We start from the raw sequence: 18,718 nt of genomic DNA on the forward strand, positions 1-18,718 counted from the left end.
TGCTGCTTGCCAAAGACCCCACTCAAAATGAGGCAGGCAGTACTTACACTGCCATGGAGCCGTCTCTTGGCCTGGTTCTGGGATCTGCTTCGCTCCCTGCACCCCCGTGAGCTTGGCTGGGATGGGTGGCCTGTCTCTGTCCAGCTCAGGGTTGCGGGATCACCCCTAGCCTCCTGCCAGGGTGGCGGGGGGACCACTCCGCGAAGGGGTGCTGCTGCTGGTGGGAGATTTCCTTCATGATCCCTGTGTCCGTGCCTTGCACAAGAGCGTTTCTCTAAATAGACTTGCAAGCACCCAGGAAAACAGCCTTCATGGAGTGGGGTGAGGGAGAATCTGCCCCAGCATCAGCCCCAGGTACCACAAGTCAGACCTGCCTTGCTGCAGCTGCCGTCACAGACTCTTTGGGTGAGCAGTGATCATGCTGTCGTGTCATGTCCCTTTCTGCCTGCATCCTGGCTGGTGCTGCCACTGTGGAGAGGGAACCGATCCTGTGTGGGGACCAGCATTGATGCAGGAGTGTGGCAGCTGCCTTATCACTTCCTCAGGGGTGTAAGAGGCCATTTTGCTGACAGAGGCACTATTATCCAGTGCCTAAGGTGCCTGGGAGAAGCCAGGGCAGGTTTTTGTTCTCTGCAGGGGTGGAGGGAAGCTGGGCAGGACACAGCCACTGCCCTCTGCCACTGTTCCCTCTGCTTCTGGCCAGGCAGGAGCATCTCAGCTGCTTAAGGAAGCTCACCCTCAAGGTGAAGATTTTGCCCTCCCTGGGCCAAAGCTCAAGATGAGGGTGTGGGGTTGAGATTTCTTACATACCACTTCTTCCTTGTCATTCAAAAAGGCTTTCCTGCAGCCCTCTCCCAGTGCATGTGGCCCACCTTATCATTGCACGTTGGTCGATCCTGCTGTGGAGCTGTGCCGATGGGCGCTGGGGATGTTGCTTTGAGGACCATGGCTCATGGTGGGAGGACTCCTCTGCTGGAGCCTCCTCTTTGCTGGGGGAAGTCCAGACACCTCAGAGGGTTGCTGACAGGTTTCACAGGCACTGCCCAGCATTAAGGATGGGTTTTCCCTCTGGCTTGGCAGGCTGACAGCACAGTGGAGTGTGGAAGACGAGGAAGAGGCGGCAAGAGAGCGGCGGCGGCGGGAGAGGGAGAAGCAGCTGAGGTCCCAGGCAGAAGAGGGCTTGAATGGCACCATCTCCTGCTCAGAGAGCTCGGGTCCAGCACAGGAAAACCAGTAAGAAATACCCGTGGATAAATGTGCCAGTGACATACTCTCCTTGCAGCGAAACCTTCCTGCATCCACAGAGCGGGTGTCTATGTCTCTGTTGCTCAGGCTGGTTTGGGGAAGTGGGGAAGTTCCCTAATAGATTTGGGTTGGGGGATTTAGCTCAGACTAACAAAAAGTGTGTTTCTAGTTTGAGCAGAATAAGACAGAATATCTGCTTTGCCCTTTTTTTTTCTGTCTGATGCTGGGTGTTTCACTGCCTGGGAGTTTAAACTTAGGACAGCTCGGGTAAGGCTGAGCTCAGGCAGGGAGTCCCCATTGCCAGGGATTCCACTGCCTGGTTGCATTTCAGCTTGTGAATCATCCTACACCGAAACTAATGGAAATTCCTGATACTTGGGAAGACAGACATGTGCCTGAGGATGTGACACACAACCCCCCAGCAGATCACATGGCAGAGCAAGCCATCACCTCTCCCAGCTGGGCTTCCTGCTCTTCCCTTGGAGGATGCTGCCCAGCAGTGGGGAGCATGGAGCAGCTCTCCAGCTGGTGCAGTTCGCAGCTCCAAGGGTTAAAGTTAACTTGATGCTTTAATGGGGCAGGTCCTAAATGGACATACTTCAGGAGGTATTTATGGTAATGCTGAGATACCTGCTGTCAGAGAGGAAAGAACGGGGGAAGTGACAGGGTGACCAGTCACATCCCCAGCATCCCACTGCAGTATCCCACCACAGCCTCCCTGTGCCCACAGTTCAGCCACAGTTCAGCTGCTGTGCAGCACTGGGGCTGGCACAAAAGCCAGTCTGCACTCTTGAGTCACCAAACTGTCTTGAAGACTCCAGTCTTCCCACTATTTGTGTGTTCAACTTTAACTATATTAAACACAATGGAAAAGTGGCAGCAGGGTTTGGGATTACAGTCAGAGAGAAGCAGCAGCTTCATTTTACTGGAAAAATAGCAAAGGCTATTCATAAAAATATATTTTTTCCATTAAAAGATTTTTTTTTTTCCTCAGATACTTTCAAAATTATTCAGTACTTTTTTGAAGGGGGTCTAAAAAAGTTGCAAAGAAGTTTCAAAATCTTTTGTGGAAATACATGCAGTGATATCCCGCAAACAAAGCCTCTGTAGTCTGTCCTGAAAGCAAACGGAAGATCTGAAAAGTAATAATATCGTTAGCTTTTCCAAACCCTGCTTCACATCAGGACTGGAAAATAATTCATAAAGTTCTTAAAAACAGCAGACCAGATCTCTGGTGTCTGCTGTGCTGGGAGATGCTGCAAGTGAGCTCCGGCACAGAACAGCATGCAGCGGCTGCAGTAACCCAGCTTGCAAGCTCTGTTCCTGTGGGCATAGGCACAGACATGCTGCTGACTCCACAGGGTCACTGGCATTGCCCCTTTTTAACTGAGTGCTTAAGCATCTGCAAAGGGGGTAATAACAAGGAGAGCTAAATGAAGGGGTTTTGCCCTTTCCTCCACGATGCTTGAGCTTGCTGGGCCATGCTTCACCAGAAGAATATTTCCCCTTTGGCCACCCTCTGGTTTCTTTTGCAGCTGCTCACAGCCACCTGGGCTTGCTTACGCAGCCATGTTCAGCCCCAGCTATTACTCTGAAGAGCTTTGCTCTCTCTTGTGTAAACACTGACCCCTCCTTCCCTCCGCTCTTCCCACACTGGGACTCATCCCATCCATGTCACCCCTGTTTGTGCAAACCCACCCTCGGCATTTCATTGCACCAGAGGGACAGAGTAAAGCTCCTCTGCTCCCTTCCCCCCACTAAGAAAAAAGAGAAATAACCTGCAAAACAGTGGCCTTGGGAGCCAGAGGGGTGGATGTCATCTTAAACAGGGCAGATGGGGCTCTCCTGGCTCACTGCTTCCCCTGGGGCTGTATTTGCAGAGGGGCGCAGGGAAGGGACCAGTTTCCAGCTAGCATTTGGCTGGTGTCCCTTGCTCCCTGATAGCTTTGCTGATAGCCTGAACACATTTGTAGCCGTGGCCACAAATACTGGAGCAATTCTGCCTTGGGCATCATCAGTGCTGCAGCTAACCTGAAGCACTACCAGGTCTGCGGTCCCATCCTGGCTCCTCATCAAGTTTCCTGAGTGTTATCCTGGGGCATCCACCAGCTACTGCTACACACACAATGGAAAATAACCCAGCCTGGTCTGGAGTGTCCTGGGCTTACGTGGCCTCACTTTTTGGCAGCCAAAGGGGATGCTGAACTATAGCAGCAGCTGGGCTATGCTCAGACTTGTGGCTGAACAACTGTTTTCAGTGTGCATCCCCTGCTATCCTTTCTGGTGAGCCTGGTGAAGATGTGTTTTCTGTAAACCTTCAGCTCCTGCAGTCAGTTTAATATGAGACTCCCAAAACTCAAAGAAAGGCCCCACTTAGGAGGCTAAGAACTTTCTGGTACCTCCTGAGAGCCCAGGAAGGCAAAGAAAAGGCTCACTCATGCTTGTTACTTATTTTGAACCTCTGAGTTTTAAATTAATCTGTGGGTCCCACTTCCTAATTCCCATTTCCAGGCAATGTGACTGCCCTGCATCTGAAAAACATCTGTGAAGCCACCTCCTCAGGCCAACGCTTGCAATGTGGCTGCTCCCCCAGGACTTCTGCCTGGGAGGCAAGTCTCCTTGCAAACACATGGGAAAAAATAGGGAGAACCCAACAATCCCCATGGTTGGGCAGCCTGCATCTGGTGCTGGCAGCTGTGTGCTCTGCCAGGGCTGCAGTATATGGAAGTGGGGAGCAAGGGGTCATGCAAGTGCTTGTGACTGGCTCAGAGTTGTAGGGGAACGTGAAGACCCAATCCAGAGCTTGAGCCCGTGTCCTGGTCTTTGGATCTCCATGCCTTCCTTTATTCAGCAGTCTGTTCAGGCTGGTTCCTGCTCATGTCTTTTCTATGGGCCTATGTACAAGCATACAACAAGCAGCAACTGCATTTGAAACACCACTGGTCCAAACAAGCTAAGGCCAGCTCTGGTGCAGAATAACCATGGTGCACTGACTTTATGGTTTTGATACGCTGCTTGTCTTTTCTTGCCTGCGTGCAGCCCCAGAGTCCAGGCAGGCAGTGGTGTGCTCTTGCTGGAGACATGGAACTGCTCCTTCTGCCTCTCCATCTTGCAGTGATGCCCCAAGAAACCACCTTTGTGTAAGGGTGCTCCTAAGCATGGGGCAAAGGTGTCTTTTCTGTAATCGAGGGTAAGGCTTCAAGTGCAATTTGGGAGCAGCCAGAGGAAAGAAGATGCAATAACTGGAGGGAGAGAAGAATGGTATCAGGCCGATGCTCTTTCAGGACAGGTTTGGGGTTTTTGTATTTCTCACCTTAATTTTCCTTCTTGCTGTGTTTCAGCTATGACTTTAAGCCATCTGGGACTTCAGAGCTGGAGGAGGATGAGGGGTTCAGTGACTGGTCTCAGAAGCTTGAACAGCGCAAACAGAGGTGGGTAGGACACAGCCAGACTGAGGGGAGCAGATCCAACATGCCCAGCAAAAAGACCATCCCTGAGGAGAAGTGACCAAGCCCAGATCAAGCCTCACATGCATAAGCGTGAAGCCAGAGACTGGAGCATCATCAGGACAGGATGGTCCTCACACTGCTGGGATGGATGCTCTCTGCCTGCCATTTGGGCTAACATGGAGGAACAAGGCTCATGGACAACCCTAGGTTTTGGGAATGTTTGGATGGAGCCTTGCACTGCAAACAGTGGCAGCCTGCCGGAATGCCTGGGTTTGGAGGAGTGACAGTGGTGGATTTAAGCCACCTGAGCTACTGCAGGGGCTGAAACAGCCTCTAACATAATCCCGGCCAGCCTAAAAAGCTGCTCTAAGTTATTGCTGCTTCCTGGCTCACGTCAGCGTAGTGGGTGTTATGACCCCATCCCACCTGTGACTGGCTCCTCTTTCAGCAGGGGAAAACAGGCAGCAAAGAGCCCTGAGAGGTGCTCATGTGCTGGCTGTTTAGTCCCCATCTGCCATGACTCTCCCTTTGCTGAGCTGAACCAAACTCTTGCTTTAACCACTTCCCTTGGACACCATCTACCTGCATGTGAACTCTTGTGATTCAGTTCTCTTGGCAGCTTTATTTTATAGGGAATTTTTCCCCTGTGATGACACAGCCTCTTCTTTACTCCCAAGCCTGAAAAAATTCCTAAGATTAATATTTACTGCTGAACAAATAAATAGAGCTTCTCTCTTTCCTATTTCTTTCCAAACACTGTAGCTGAAGTACTCTGTAACCTGCACCTTCGCAGCCCTAACCTACAGGCATTGCTCAAGCCCCTCGCTGTGATGTTGATTATCACATCTGTGGGAGCAATTAGAAATCAGCCCCATCTGCTTTTCGGCAGGCTGCCTTTTTTCCACCCCCCCCCTTGCAAAGAGCTTGTCCAGAGGGAAAGGTGGCAGCTGTTCCCTCTTTGGCCTTCAAAAGAAGATTAGCTGGGAGGGTTGTGCTGTCCTCTACAGAAATTGCTCCTTGGGTTTTCATGTGATTTATTCTGTAGTTCGGCAGGAAGGTGCTGAGCATCAGAGGTGGCACCATGGCAGGTGGAGCCCATCAGAGAGGGATGGTGCTTTAAAGGCAGTGGCTGTAGCTACAGTGCTTCTGTGGCTAGAGGCTGGTTGGGAGAGACAGGTGAAGGGGCTCAGACCTTGTGGGCTTACTGGGAGTAGGTTTCTTGCAAAATCTGGGCTTGCTTCCTTAGTGGGTGGCTGTGCCCTTGAAGTCCCTTTAGCAGCTTTGTCCTTGCTCATTTTCCTGTGTGGTGCGAGCACAGGTAAGTTGTTTCTGGCTGGGATGCCCCACGCTGGGACAAGCAGTGCTGTTGCCAGGGCTTCCCAGTTCTGTTCTCTCTTGCTTAACTGTATATGGAGCAACCGCTATTTTTTCATTTGAAGGATGTTCAGGTGAATGGGTACAAATGAGGTGGAGACAGTTATTGTCTCTTGAATGGAACTAAAACAGCTTGTGCATCCCCTGAGGGCACTGCTGCTAAGGCACATTGTCGTTTTGGTTCTGGTCCCCTGTATTGTGGAGGGAGATCCATGCTATCAGCGGTGTGCAAGAACGCGGGGGATGTGTCAGACTAGCTGTCTCCCATATAAGACTGCTGTGGTGTGAAAGGCATTCTATAGACTGCATCATATCTGCTGGCCTTAGTTTTCAATATGAGCTTGCACTTCAGCTTGGAGGCATCGCTGGCATCCTGGTTGAGAGTAGCTAGTTACTTGGAGCCTGTTTGCTGTCAGTGCCTGCGCTGTCTGTCGTGGGAGGATGATTAGTAGCAAGCAAAGTGAGCCAACGTATGCATCAGTGTTTTTCCCCATGTGGCCAGTGAGGAGGGCTGTCCTGTGAGCTGCCTTCCCAGCAGCAGAGAGGTGGGTGGGAAAGCCTTGCTTGAACTTTCTGTCATGTTTTGGTGCTGGCTGGTGGAGCAGAAGCGGTGAGTCAGTCTCAGGCTTTGGCTGCTGCCTTCTAGCAGCTCTCCTGCCTTGCTGTCACAAGCCAGGTGGTTTTCCAAGAAGTGTGTGGGAGGAGAAAGCTACTTTCTGGCCAGGGAAAGTAAGATGGCAATAACACCTTGATGCATGGCTGTGAGCCAGTGAGAACTCTGGGATTATGAGCTCCCATTGACTTTGTGACCAAAGACATGGACTGCTCTGCTTTCACAAAGCTTGTTGCTTAAACATGCTCCTGGGTCTTGGAGACCAGGAGGAATCCTCTTGTACAAACCCTGCTTTGGGACTCCTTTGTTTTTCTGAGCTATGACATGAGTGCATGAGTAGAGGTGTAATTTATTCCAGAGGGAAAACAGAGGCGTGGGGTCAGATGTAGATACAGCATTGCTTGTGAAGCACTGTGCCTTGCAAAAAACCCAAACCCTATGTGAGTGGCTGTACAGCCTTGCCCTGCAGTTTAGTTTCAGCTGGAGAGAATGGAAATCTTGGGAATCATGTTCTTGTGTCATTGGTTGGATCCTTCTCCAGTGAGAGTCTCTGTTAACATGGAAGCTGAATTTAGGCAGAGAAAAGCTGTGTTTGGTGCTCCAAGTTGAATTGATGCTGGGAACTGAGGCGGCAGGTCTGTGTTCGTGCACTGGGACCACTGAACATGCTGATTCGCCTGATATTTAGGCTGTAGCTCAGCAGAGAATTGAGCCAGCACCATGCAATGGTGGTAGTATCCTCTGTGCCTGGGGTGTGAGTGGAGGTCTGATCTCTGTTTTCCTGTGGGTCTTGTCTGTGGTGAGGGTGGAAAGGTGCAGATGCTTTCAGATCTGCCACAGCTCTTAGTTGAGCTGAGTCTCGGACATTCAAAGTGCGGGAGTGTGATGTGATGGCTGTTAGATCTGGGGCCCAGAACTGGACCATGAAGTGGCCGTGACCCTGGTGTAAAACGCTTAGCAAGTTGTAAACTTGGGGGTGTGATAAAACCAGATTTCTAGAGGTCTGACACACTTGATAGTGTCTGTAGGTTCATAAAAATGTATTTTGCTTCTTTGACCTCTTTCCCCCACCTCCAGATCTCCACAACAGTCATATGAAGAGGAGGACAGTCGTGTGAGGGAAGCTGAAGTCAAACTGGAGCAGATCCAGTTGGATCAGGAAAGCCCAGAGGAGATCCGGGAGGAGAATGTGGTTACAGAGGAGGAAGAGAGACTGTGCCAGGAGGAAGAACAGGTCCAAGAGCAGGAAGAAGAGGGGAGAGCTGAGCAAGAGGTGAGATCAGGAGGGGCTGACCTTCTCCTCTCCCTGGGAGTGGTGGGAGAGCTGTGGCTGGGGGCTGCTCTTCTAAGAACTCAGCTCACCACTGCTGTTGACACCGTTGACTGATGAGCCCAAGTAAACATGCTTTCATGGCAAGACCTGGGCCCAGTGTCACTCTTGCCTATGTGCCTTCTTGAGGTCACTGTAGGCAGCTTCTGGCCTCTTGCAAGGGTGGTGTGTTTGCTTCCAGAGTGTGTGGCAGTTTAGTCATGTCCCTGGAATACCAAGAAGCAAAGTTCTACTATTTCTCCTGTGGTTTTGTGAGCAGTGAGTAGCAATTTAGAACTCAAGTCTAAGTTTTACTACTTGTTTTTCCCTCCCTAGTCTTTGTTGCACCTTTGGAGCACTTTGTCTTGATGCATCGCTAAATACTGCATTGCTCCCAGCTGAGGTTTTCGTTTTTTGCCCTGCTGAGAAGGTGTAATTCCTGATTAGTGAGAGAGATGAAGCTGGAGCTTCATTAGTGGTGTGCAAGTCCATTAGGGTGGCTGAGCTTCAAGTATATTTTGGTGTAAATGAATTCATGGATTTTGACTTGCGGAGGCTAGTATGCTTTTGGCGTTTGAACTATGTGGCTCTTTCTAGCCCTTCATTCTAAGGGCAGCTGCTCTGTCTCCTTGTGGCCTCTAAAACAGAAATTCACATTTTGCTATCCTGAATAGTGGTAGAAAATCTTTGCTGATGGATGCAAGGACCTCTTTCCATATAATTTTGGAACCCTGAACCTGCAAAATTTCTCTGATTTCCCTCTCTCTATGTGACACATGAGCTGCTTCCTGGATGCATCAGAATTAGATAACGTGAGCTAAAGTTTCTTTGCTCCTGTGCTTGTTTAGTGTAAAGCAGGAAGCCTGTGAGACAGGGCAAAAGTCACTCTTGCTGCATAGTAAGCAGTTTGACCAGCTCACTTTCTGGCTTGCTCATTTTCTGCAATCAGGAAAAGAAGAGAAGGAGAAATGAGGAAGAAGAAGTGACACCAGAAAAACGCCAGAAGGCCCCAAGCCCTGCTAGCCTGGAAGAGGAGGAGCTGTGCCCTGACCACACTTTAGTCTGCTCCACTAAGGTTTGTGTTCCTGGGCCTCGTTAGAGGCATGACAGCTATTGCAACAGAGCACCTAACTAATGATGAGGAAAGAGGATCCAGGGCTTACAGCAATGTAGGGTGTGAATCCTGATATCCCACTCCCACTACAGGCTGGGACAAATCGTGATCTGTTTCCCTCATCTTCCTTGGTTGTTAACCTCCTCTCCTCTTGCTTGAGCTGTTGGAGATGTAACTGCCTCTGTGTATGCTTTGCCAATCACCGTAAAAATCTAAAGTTCATTGGGGACTCCAGGGAATATTGTAATACTGAGAAAGATGTCTGTGCTTTCAGCTTGTGCATTTGGTCAAAAACTACATGTGAACTTAATAAGAAAACTAAATTTCCCTTCCCCAGAAAATACCCAAAACCAAAGCACTGAAATTTCCCAGTCTTAGAATAAAATCAGAAAGGATGACTTAAGTTTTCTTAAACAAGCTGGGATTCCAGATCTGTGAAGCTTAGAGTCCTTCCCAATGACATCTCTCTGCACTGATGCTCTTGCAAAGCTTCTATTTTTACCACCACCTGAATTGTGTCTCTTGTCTGTTGCATTTACTACAAATCCTCAATTCTATGTTTGTCCTTTTAAATGCAGTAGATACAGATAAGTGATTTCTGTAGTGAATGGCTTTTTGTCTTTGTAAGCCCTAAGCTTGTTGATTATATCAATGAGGGAAATAGTGAGGAGCCTGTGTAGTCTGCTAATCTCCTGTTGGTATCTTTGCTTTCTTACATTTAATCTGTGCTATTTGCTTCTCGGTCAAAATTTCGTAGCTGGAGGGAGTGATTGTATGAGCACTCCCTCTTGCAAAAGTAAGCAGATTGTAAGAAGAAGGTTTCATCATCTGCAACCATCAGATTCTTGTTTATGGAGAAGCCTTTTTAAAGTCAAATAAAAGGAGAGACGGGGTGGGTTTGGATGCAGGCCATGTGCTAATGTTAGGTCTGAAAAGTGGGGTGGGGTGGTCAAAATGCATCCCTGGAGTGGGACTGGTGGGGAAATGTGGGAAACCCTTCCAACACCTTTTATATGCTGAAAGCTTTGTCATTACAACCCCAAAACACACATAGTTTCCTTAGCTTACCTGCTGCTGCTAGGATTAGCCCTGAGGAAGGTTTAGAAATATAGTCTCTGTTTTATAATGGTGATGTCAGGGCTCACCAGTACACAAAGCCTAATGTAAAGCAGTGCAGGAAAAATATGAGCTTGGGATCCTTCCAAAGGAAGGAGGATCTTTACACCCCAGCTGGGAGGGCTTTATGTGAACACAAAGAATGAGACATGTTGACCACGAAGGAGGTGTTTTGGCACAGCATCGCTCAGCACAAACACTGCTTGTAGTAGAAAGATGAGAGCGTTTGCCGTGGGTGGTGGAGGCCAGGTACATGTCTGAGGCAGGCAGCTCTTCAGGGTTCAGAGGGCCAGTGTGGCCTGGGGGCTGAAATAGATGTGGGATGGCAGGGGTGAAGCACTGTACCAGCTCCATTTTGTCCCAGGCTTCTTATGAATTCTGAGTTTAAGGTTGGCTGAGTGAGCAACTGTGGTTTCTTCTGACCTTCAGAAAGTGCTTTGGACCAGAGAAATGCATGACTGTCATTGCAAGGAATTGCCCTATGGGGCATGGGGAGGTGGTCTCCAAATAGCTTAGGAAAAGTTTGTTCACACCTAGAGAGTTGTGCTGAGATCTACTGTCACCTACAGCCTTTCCTAGACTCTTCTATGTAACTTGATGCTCATTTATGACATTTTGGAAGCACCTGTGGGTGGTTTGCACCTGCACAGCATCTCTCTGTTGGCAGGGTTGGCAAGGCTTCTTCCTACTGATATCTCATTGACTTGCGGTTGAACAGCTGAGGCATAGGCAGGGCTCTACCAGATTCCCCTTTTGGATGCTTTTATGTCCCATGAGGGGCCAGCCTGCCCATCAATGTCCCAGAGGAATGAGCAACCCAATCTCTGGACTCATGGCTCAGAGACAAGCATAATTCTCATGGCACAAAGCAAAGGAGTAACCTAGCAGCAGGCAGACAGCCTGTCCAGCAGAAAAAGCTGGGTGATGGGATCTGTCATGCTGCTGTGCTGGGACCCTGCAGAGTGGTGACTCTTAATGCATCTCTATTAGCCAGGGTTGGGCTGTTTGATGGTTGTGCTCATCTCTAACGGGCCCTGTGCTCTTGGGCACAGCTGTTAAATTTATGTTCTCCGTGACACTGTTTTGTCTTCTGCTTAGGTAAAATTTAGTGCTGGCATCCTGAAAGCATCTTAAAATGAGCACCTAGTGCTACTTTCTGTCTGCTAACTTGGTAGGTGATGTTTCCCATGGCACAGACAGCAGTTATACAGGGAGAGAAGGCTCCTTGTTACTTGGTTGCTGCTTCTTGGCTCTGTAGGAGGTGGTGTTGACAAAGAGCCCCCTCTTGAAAGCGATTTTTCTCACTGTATTCTTGTTCTGGGGGGCATGCAAAAGCTGTGAAGTTTAGCCGAAAACATTTCAGCTTTTATTTACTCAGTGGTTAGGAGGTGTTGCCTTCCTTTGCTTTGGCCAAAGAGCTCTTGCACAGGGGGCTCTTATGCAAAACTCGCTTTCCCGATGGCTTGACCTGAAGGGCTGCCTTGCAGGTGGCTTCATGTGCTGACTTGCCCTGTGTGCTTCTCTGGTGTGGATAAGTCAATGTAACTCGTACCTGTGCTACTCTCAAGCTTGGCTACTCTTCTGCAGACTTAGCTGGCAGTACCTCTAGTTTTTCCTCCTTGTCTTTCCACACTTGCTATGTTCTCTGTTGTCTCTGTCCAGGAAACCAAGTGTTGAGGAAGATGCCTAGCCCTTGGGCAGAGGGAGTAGAGAAAATGGTCTTGGTTGCTGTTTCAGCTGTCAGTCAAGCTGCATGTTGTTTTGCACCTGAAACTGTGTGGGATTCTGCTCACCTGCCTGGGAAGGGAGAAGGAAAGGGGATGACAATGTCTTCCAACCAGTGTGGGGACATGGAAATGAGTGAGTTGTTTCTAACACAACCTGGGTGAGGAGTTAGAGCAGAGAAATTATTGAATTATGATCAGTGGAGATGACTTGCATACATCTGAGGTCCACAGACAAATGTAATGTCTTTGTCTTTTCTCTCCCACTTCAGCTCACAGACAGAACTGAGTCGCTGAATCGCTCAATAAAGAAAAGGTATTTCTAGGGTTGATCTCAGGGGAAAGCAGGTCCCTTCCTGCAAGTGGAGCATGCTGCAGGGCCCCCCCCCCCCGGGTAGGGCAGGAGTGAGAGGCTGCCTGTGGCCCTCAAAGTCCTCCCTTTCCTTGAAGCAGTGGGGGATCACCTTAATACTCTTCTCCGTTCTGCTTTCCAGTAACAGCATAAAGAAGAGTCAGCCTCCCCTCCCTGTGTCGAAGATCGATGACAGGCTGGAGCAGTACACACAGGCTATTGAGGTGGGCTGCTGTGCTCTCTCTGTCCCCAGTCTCCAAGGAGCCCTCTCTGCTAGGCATTGATTTTCCACTGTGCCTCTTAGTCTACCATCTCAGGGGTGACAACTGAATGGTCTCACCTTAGATGGGAGCAGCCCTTTCTCCTGTCTCTATCTCCTTCCACAGCATAAAGTAGGTTTCTTTGGTGAGCTGTCCTATTGCAATTTCTGCATGTTCCCTGCTTAAAGGGTGGGAGCATCTGGTAGGATCTAGCAAGACCCTATAAGTTGTCTTTTATAATCCCTTATCCCTGAAGATCTCCAGTTACAGGGGTGGGGAAAGGAAACACATGCTCCCTGATGGTGGTCTCTCTTCGTTTACTTTCCAGACATCCACAAAGGTTCCAAAACCTGTTCGACAACCCGTTCTTGATCTTCCCACCACGAGCATGATGGTAGCCAACACAAAAAGCCTCTGGGAGACTGGAGAGGTCACAGCTCAGTCTGCCGTGAAGTCCTTGCCCTGTAAGGTACGGACCTTGCAGGACTTGTATTGCTTGTGTAGGGGAAGAAGGACTGGCCTCTGGGCACAGCATACATTGCACTTGTGTTAGCTTGTTGTTGTTGGTACCAGCTTTAAAGTTATCTATATTAGAGATCAAATTTTCTCCTTCAGGATGCAAGGTGTCATACCTCAGAGCTTTGCTTCACCTGTGCTAGGATCCCAAATTGTTCCTTGGTAGTACACCTAGGAAAGCCTCTATGATGCTGGTTGAGGTTCTTTTTAGAACTAGGAACCAAATCAGCTGGTAGGGAGAATGTGTATGTCTTCTTCAGGGGCTAGGACTGAGCTCCAGTTGTGAGCACAAAGTTGTATCTTGTACCAAGATGATAAATCTTGTAAACTTAAAAAAGGCAGAGAGTATAATGCATTGCTCTCTTAATTGCACTTTCTGGCCATTTTGAGTGAGGTTGGTTCTGTAACCCACAGGTTGCAAATCTGTGTTTATGCGAGCAAAATTCCTTCCACATAAAAATAAGGCTTGATGCTAATATGTCTTAAATACTTAATGAACTTAAGAAAATAAACATCTTGAATCTCTGATCCAGGTTTTTGCTGAACAGAGTGAGAGAGAGGAAAACATAGGGTATAATGGGAATAGGAAGAAGTTTTCATAGTCATGGGTTTTAGCTGCAGTTGTCGTAGGCCAGATGATGTGATATTATAAATAAAAAGAAAGTCAGACATATGGGCTTGAAAGATATGTGTACAAAGGCACATTCAGCAGTGTTAGCAGAAGATACTAATAAGAACATAATTTTCTCAGGATATTGTGGCTGGAGACATTGTGAGTAAAAGAAGCCTTTGGGAACAGAAGGGCAATCCCAAAGTGGAGACCAATACTAAGGTGAGTTAGCATCTGTATGAGTATGAAAGTACTTGATCTGTTGTGGAAAAGAATAAAGCTCTTGACTGGGTTGGAAGTGTTGAGAAGATGGTGGTGTTCTGTAGGTATGCAACTGCATTGATAGATACAAGCAGTACCTATCAGTACCTATCAATGCCGTTGCTTACCTTAAAAGCTTGTCCCAACAGTGAGCAGCTATTGCTTCAGCCCTAGTGAAAATGGGGGCAAAACACATTTTATAACTAATAATACTGAGGGATCTCTTGAGCAACATGTTGCTCTCGGCCCATGCGTTAGAAGCCCCAGCCTTCTAGGCTCAACTTGAACTGCATATGTCGGTTACTTTGTTCTTGTTATAGCTTTTAATCTTGAGAGTAAAAAAACCATGCAAAATAAAGTGGAAGTGAATCTAAAACAGCGTCAACACTTGCAGATGAATCTGACATTTTGTGCCTGCAGTATGTCTGTGGGAATGCCTTTTAAAATGCAGCAAGCAGCTGCTGTTCAAACTCTCCAGGCTGGGAGAGGAAGATCAAAGTATCTTGCCTGTTCCTGGGTCAGTATGCTGCCAGTATGTGGTATATGAAACTAGCTTTTTGCATGGGTGAAATTAGCTCTGGTTTGGGAGGTCTGGGTTTTAGATGAGCCCTCCCTTATGATGCCTTGCATTGCATCTTCCCTTTGCTAATACACATCCTGTGCTTGCTATGTTACCTTATGCCTATAAAAAGTGGTGGTTGGTCTGTGCAAGGAGTTTACGTGGAAGGGCAGGAAGGGAGTACAGAGTAGGCTGTCTCAAAGTCCTGTGGGATTACAGACAACCATATCACATGCTCCTCTGACTTCAGTTATTTAATCTTGCCTGTCTATTTGAGAGAGAAAATTGTTGACTTTGGCTCTTTCTTTCTCTCCTGTTCAGTCCACTCCTTCTGGCAAAAAGTATAAATTCATTGCAACAGGCCATGGCCAGTACAAGAAGGTGTTGATAGATGATGCTGCAGAGAAATAGCATGCCTGGAGAACTCATTAACCAGGTAGGTGGGGTATGACCTTGCACTGCATTACAAGCTCCTGGTACTGTTCTGGCAGGGCACTGGGGCTATTTCTGCCAGCTGCACTTTAGGTGAGTTGGAAAGTACTGCATGGTAACAGCTGGAGCCTTGCTTCTGGGCAAGCGCCTGACTTTGTGAGCTGGGAAGGAGTGGGTACACAGTAGGGGTTTGTTTGGGTCTCTGACTTTCTGATGCTGCTAGGAAGCTTGATACCCGAATTAATCTGCAGAGTAAGTCCCTTAGCTACTGCTGGTTGGGTGAAGATGTGCTTGCCTTTGCTAGTTCAAAGGAACAGTCTCTATCTGCTGTCTTTTCTTATGCTCTCTTATGTTGCAAGGATAAGTAGATAGCTGAAGGTCATTCTGGCTGAGCATGGGATCTGATATAGTTCTGAAATTCAAATGCTTCTGGGGTCCAATTCCCAGATTTATTGAATTAATCAGGGAATAACTTTTAATGATTTCAATAACCTCTTAGAGCCAGTCTGTAATAGGGTTGTAGTGGGGAGGACATGGACATCTGCTGTGCTGGGTAGACCAACAGAGCAGAAAGGATTGTCCTCTAATGTGCAGCAAGGGGGAAAGCAGAGCTGGGTTGCTGTTTTTGTGCCCTCTTGAAACGGTCTTTGGATATCATGCTCATATTGTGTTTATGTTAATAGATATCCTGGTGTTATCTTGAGTGGATGATAGTAGAGGGTTGCAGCAATACGGAGGAATGTTGTAGAGGGCTGTGATAACTAGTTGGATCCAACTGGGCAGCATCTGGCACAGTAAGAGGAGAGGAAGTTGTTGGGGGTAAAAACAAGCTCATTCTCATTTTTCCTACTATAAAAAAGAAGCTTTATTTCGTAGCCAAGCTTATAAATAGCTCTGTCTACTACAAACCACCTTTTGTTTCTGAATTCTTCTGGGAGCCATGTTCCTTTTTTTTTTTTTCTTCCCCCTTTCCTTCCTTCAAGAAGCTGGTTTCTGAGTGCAGCACATTTTGTTTGTTGTTTGATTTATTTAGGCTTTTTCCCCTTTTGTGGTGCCCATTTAGAACAGGAGATCTCTTAACAGCTGCTTTGAGATGGGCAGCAGTACAAACCCAAGCCTGGCCAAAGCTATGTTCTTAGATGTAAAGGAGGAGCCTACAGGACTTACTTGATTCTCTGCCTGTGGCTTTCAGAAACTTATTTTAAGGTCTTCTTTTTGATCAGTCTTTTTCTTGAGGTCTGTTTTGATGCACCAGGTGAGATCTTACTGAGCTTCAGTTCTTTATAGCAAATAGGCATTGCTAGGGTGTCAGCAAGTTTCATTTGCCCTACCTGAGCTCCTGCAGCAGTTCAAAGGCAAGTGACCTTGGCTCTGCCCTTTTTCTAGCATCCTTTTTTGAAAGGCCATTGACTGTCATGGGATGTCCTTTAGGATCCACCCAGCACTCCAAATAGCCATGGCAGAACACTGCTGCCCTATGGGCTCATTCACAAGTAAGGTTTTTTTTGACTCTGAATAGCAAAATGACTGCAATAGCTGAAGGATATTGGCTCATTTCTTGGGTTTTTAGCTGTTTTGTGTGCTGTGAGGTCCCAGCTCCTTTCCAACCCCATTTAACTATGTTCATCCTGCCAGATCCTTTTGTGGTTGCCTTTCTGCTCTCAAACCCTTCTGCCTCACCCTCATGTCACTAACACACCACCTTACCAGCTTTCTAGTTGCTTGAGCACAGGTACAGTTTTTCCTCCTTCCCTCTCTTCATGAGCTGCAAGATCTCTGAACAGGCTGCAGGTTTTCTCTACGTGACAATTTGGTCTCTTAGCAGCTGCCTGAGGCAGTTTAACATTGAAAACAACCAAACTCTGTGCCCACTGACATTCCCCTTCCCTTGCTCAGCATGGCAACTTGGTCTGGGACATTCTGCAATGCGTCCCAGTGCAGAGTTGCTGGTGCAAGCCTTTTGTCTCCAGGTATCTGTTCTCTCTTCTGTGATGCTCTCATGCCAGGGTCTGTCTCTGCAGGACTCTCCGTTTCTGCCCTATGCCCCTGCCCTTCACTCTTGGGGCAAAAGGACTAACCCATGCAGGCAGATCTGCCTTGCTCTGCTTCCCACTGGGGGAGCTGCTCCCCTCACTAGCTAGTCTCCATCCCTGTGCAGTATGGATGGATTGTGGATGCAGCCTGGTGGGAAGCCCAGCAGATGCAAAACATAAGCCTTATGTGAGAATCCCTGTTTTGTGCTGGATGGTTGTCCTCACTACAGGACAAAGTGGATTAAAGCGGAATTGGTTCTGAAACCATCTTCTCTGGCTGGATTCACTTAGTCTCCCAAGGGTAATCAGTATTGGCTGTTCTGCCTCATGCTGGTGCTGTGATCTTGTAAATGCAGACTCTTGTGCATAGGCATCCATCTAGCTGTGCTACGTGAAAGTGCCATTTTATCACTATATGTAAGGTCATCTTTATCTGCATTAGGCATTCTACATGATTGATGCTGCACTTTTTGATTTTGTATTGCTGCTGTCTCTATAGCCTTCTCTTGCAGCATGCTAAATTATCCTGCAGAGGCTTACCTGGGATCTGCTCATGACGACTAGTGCATTTCCAACCTACCTCTTCTCAGCTTTTTCTTGGAAAACTGGGATGTTGAAGTCCAAAATTTAGATACTTGCTTTATTCTTCCTTCTCTTTTATTTTCTTGGAATAGGGAAGGAATTGCAAACCAGAATAAGACCAGCAAAGTGAAAACTTCAGTGAAGGTTTGATAACTGAGCTCTTCTTATAGCATAATCAGAAAATTGGAAGACTTCAAAGAAGAATAAGTGACTCTTGGTTTTGTTTCTAAGTCTGTTTGAAGTTGGGCTTGGGGAAATTTTTGGTCAGCTCCATATCCTCTGCACATGAAGAGAATGTAAAGAGCTGTGTATCAAGTTTCCTATTTGAACTAAACATAGCAATTCTATATTAGCTGTGTAGGAACATCCCACCATATGACAGAGTTCCTTGTGAAACAGAAATAGCTGATCTCCACCTTTCATGCTCATAAGCCTGCTGCCAATGGAGATGCAAACAGTAACTGTAATGAAGGAAAGCACAGTTGTCTCCTGTGGATGGGCAGTTAGGGATTTTGTTCTAAATAGCCTTTTTCTCAGGACATCAGGCACCAGTAGGTACACAACTATCATGACATTACCCCTGAAAACAGAACCACATGTGGGTAGCAGAACCCCTCGAAACAGCACCTTGTTAAATACAGATTTGGATACCCACATGCTGATGGAGGCTGTTGTTGGTTATCATGAAAAAACTAACCCCTAGCTGTACTTTAAAAGCATGGTCGAATTAATAATAAAACTTGATTACTGCAGGGAAATTGTTGTTCTGTGCACTACCATTTAGCAGACTGAGCAAGGCAGACATCAAATGATGATGTCCATTCTTTTTTAGGCAGGGGAACCGCTATGTGAGAGTGGGATGGATATCTTACGGAGTCCTTTGTCTGTGCCTGCAGTGGAAGGATGAGTTTCCACCTTGTTTTCGGTGAATAGTGTGGGGTGCACTTTCAGTGGTGAAGCTAGAGATGTGTATCATCTTGGAGTTCAGTTTCTAAGATTCCCTAGAGGAGATGTGGAGTGACACAGATTCCTTCATGATGTCTTACCTACAGCTGCTTCTTTTTCTAGAAACACAACAAAATAAATTCAAATTTCATCCTCCTCCTCTAAATTGGGCTTTTCCTACAGGCAATTTGTCCTCTTCACTATGTTCCTCCCTTCTCTTCCCT

At 47.5% G+C, this 18,718-nt stretch overlaps 1 protein-coding gene across 4 annotated transcripts in view; it reads left to right on the forward strand.

The window, feature by feature from the left end:
- Positions 1-18,718, forward strand: part of LSP1 (lymphocyte specific protein 1) — a 51,421-nt gene that overhangs the window by 25,233 nt on the left and 7,470 nt on the right. For 2 of the 4 annotated variants that reach the window (XM_061342469.1, XM_061342472.1), the window contains exons 2-10: positions 1,081-1,233; positions 4,587-4,676; positions 7,759-7,954; positions 8,940-9,065; positions 12,217-12,260; positions 12,439-12,520; positions 12,885-13,025; positions 13,824-13,904; positions 14,824-14,938. In XM_061342469.1, coding sequence (XP_061198453.1) covers positions 1,081-1,233; positions 4,587-4,676; positions 7,759-7,954; positions 8,940-9,065; positions 12,217-12,260; positions 12,439-12,520; positions 12,885-13,025; positions 13,824-13,904; positions 14,824-14,913 — 1,003 coding nt within the window. In that variant the 3' untranslated portion in view covers positions 14,914-14,938. Of the gene's footprint in view, positions 1-1,080; positions 1,234-4,586; positions 4,677-7,758; positions 7,955-8,939; positions 9,066-12,216; positions 12,261-12,438; positions 12,521-12,884; positions 13,026-13,823; positions 13,905-14,823; positions 14,939-18,381; positions 18,614-18,718 lie in introns of those variants that run through there. The other 2 variants (XM_061342470.1, XM_061342471.1) reach the window with 2 other exon arrangements.

This window comes from Neopsephotus bourkii, unplaced genomic scaffold (genome assembly GCF_033783945.1).
Source record: "Neopsephotus bourkii isolate Nb327-2 ecotype Australia unplaced genomic scaffold, CSIRO-AGI_Nbou_v1 NB_1792, whole genome shotgun sequence".
Classification (NCBI taxonomy): Eukaryota; Metazoa; Chordata; class Aves; order Psittaciformes; family Psittacidae; genus Neopsephotus; species Neopsephotus bourkii.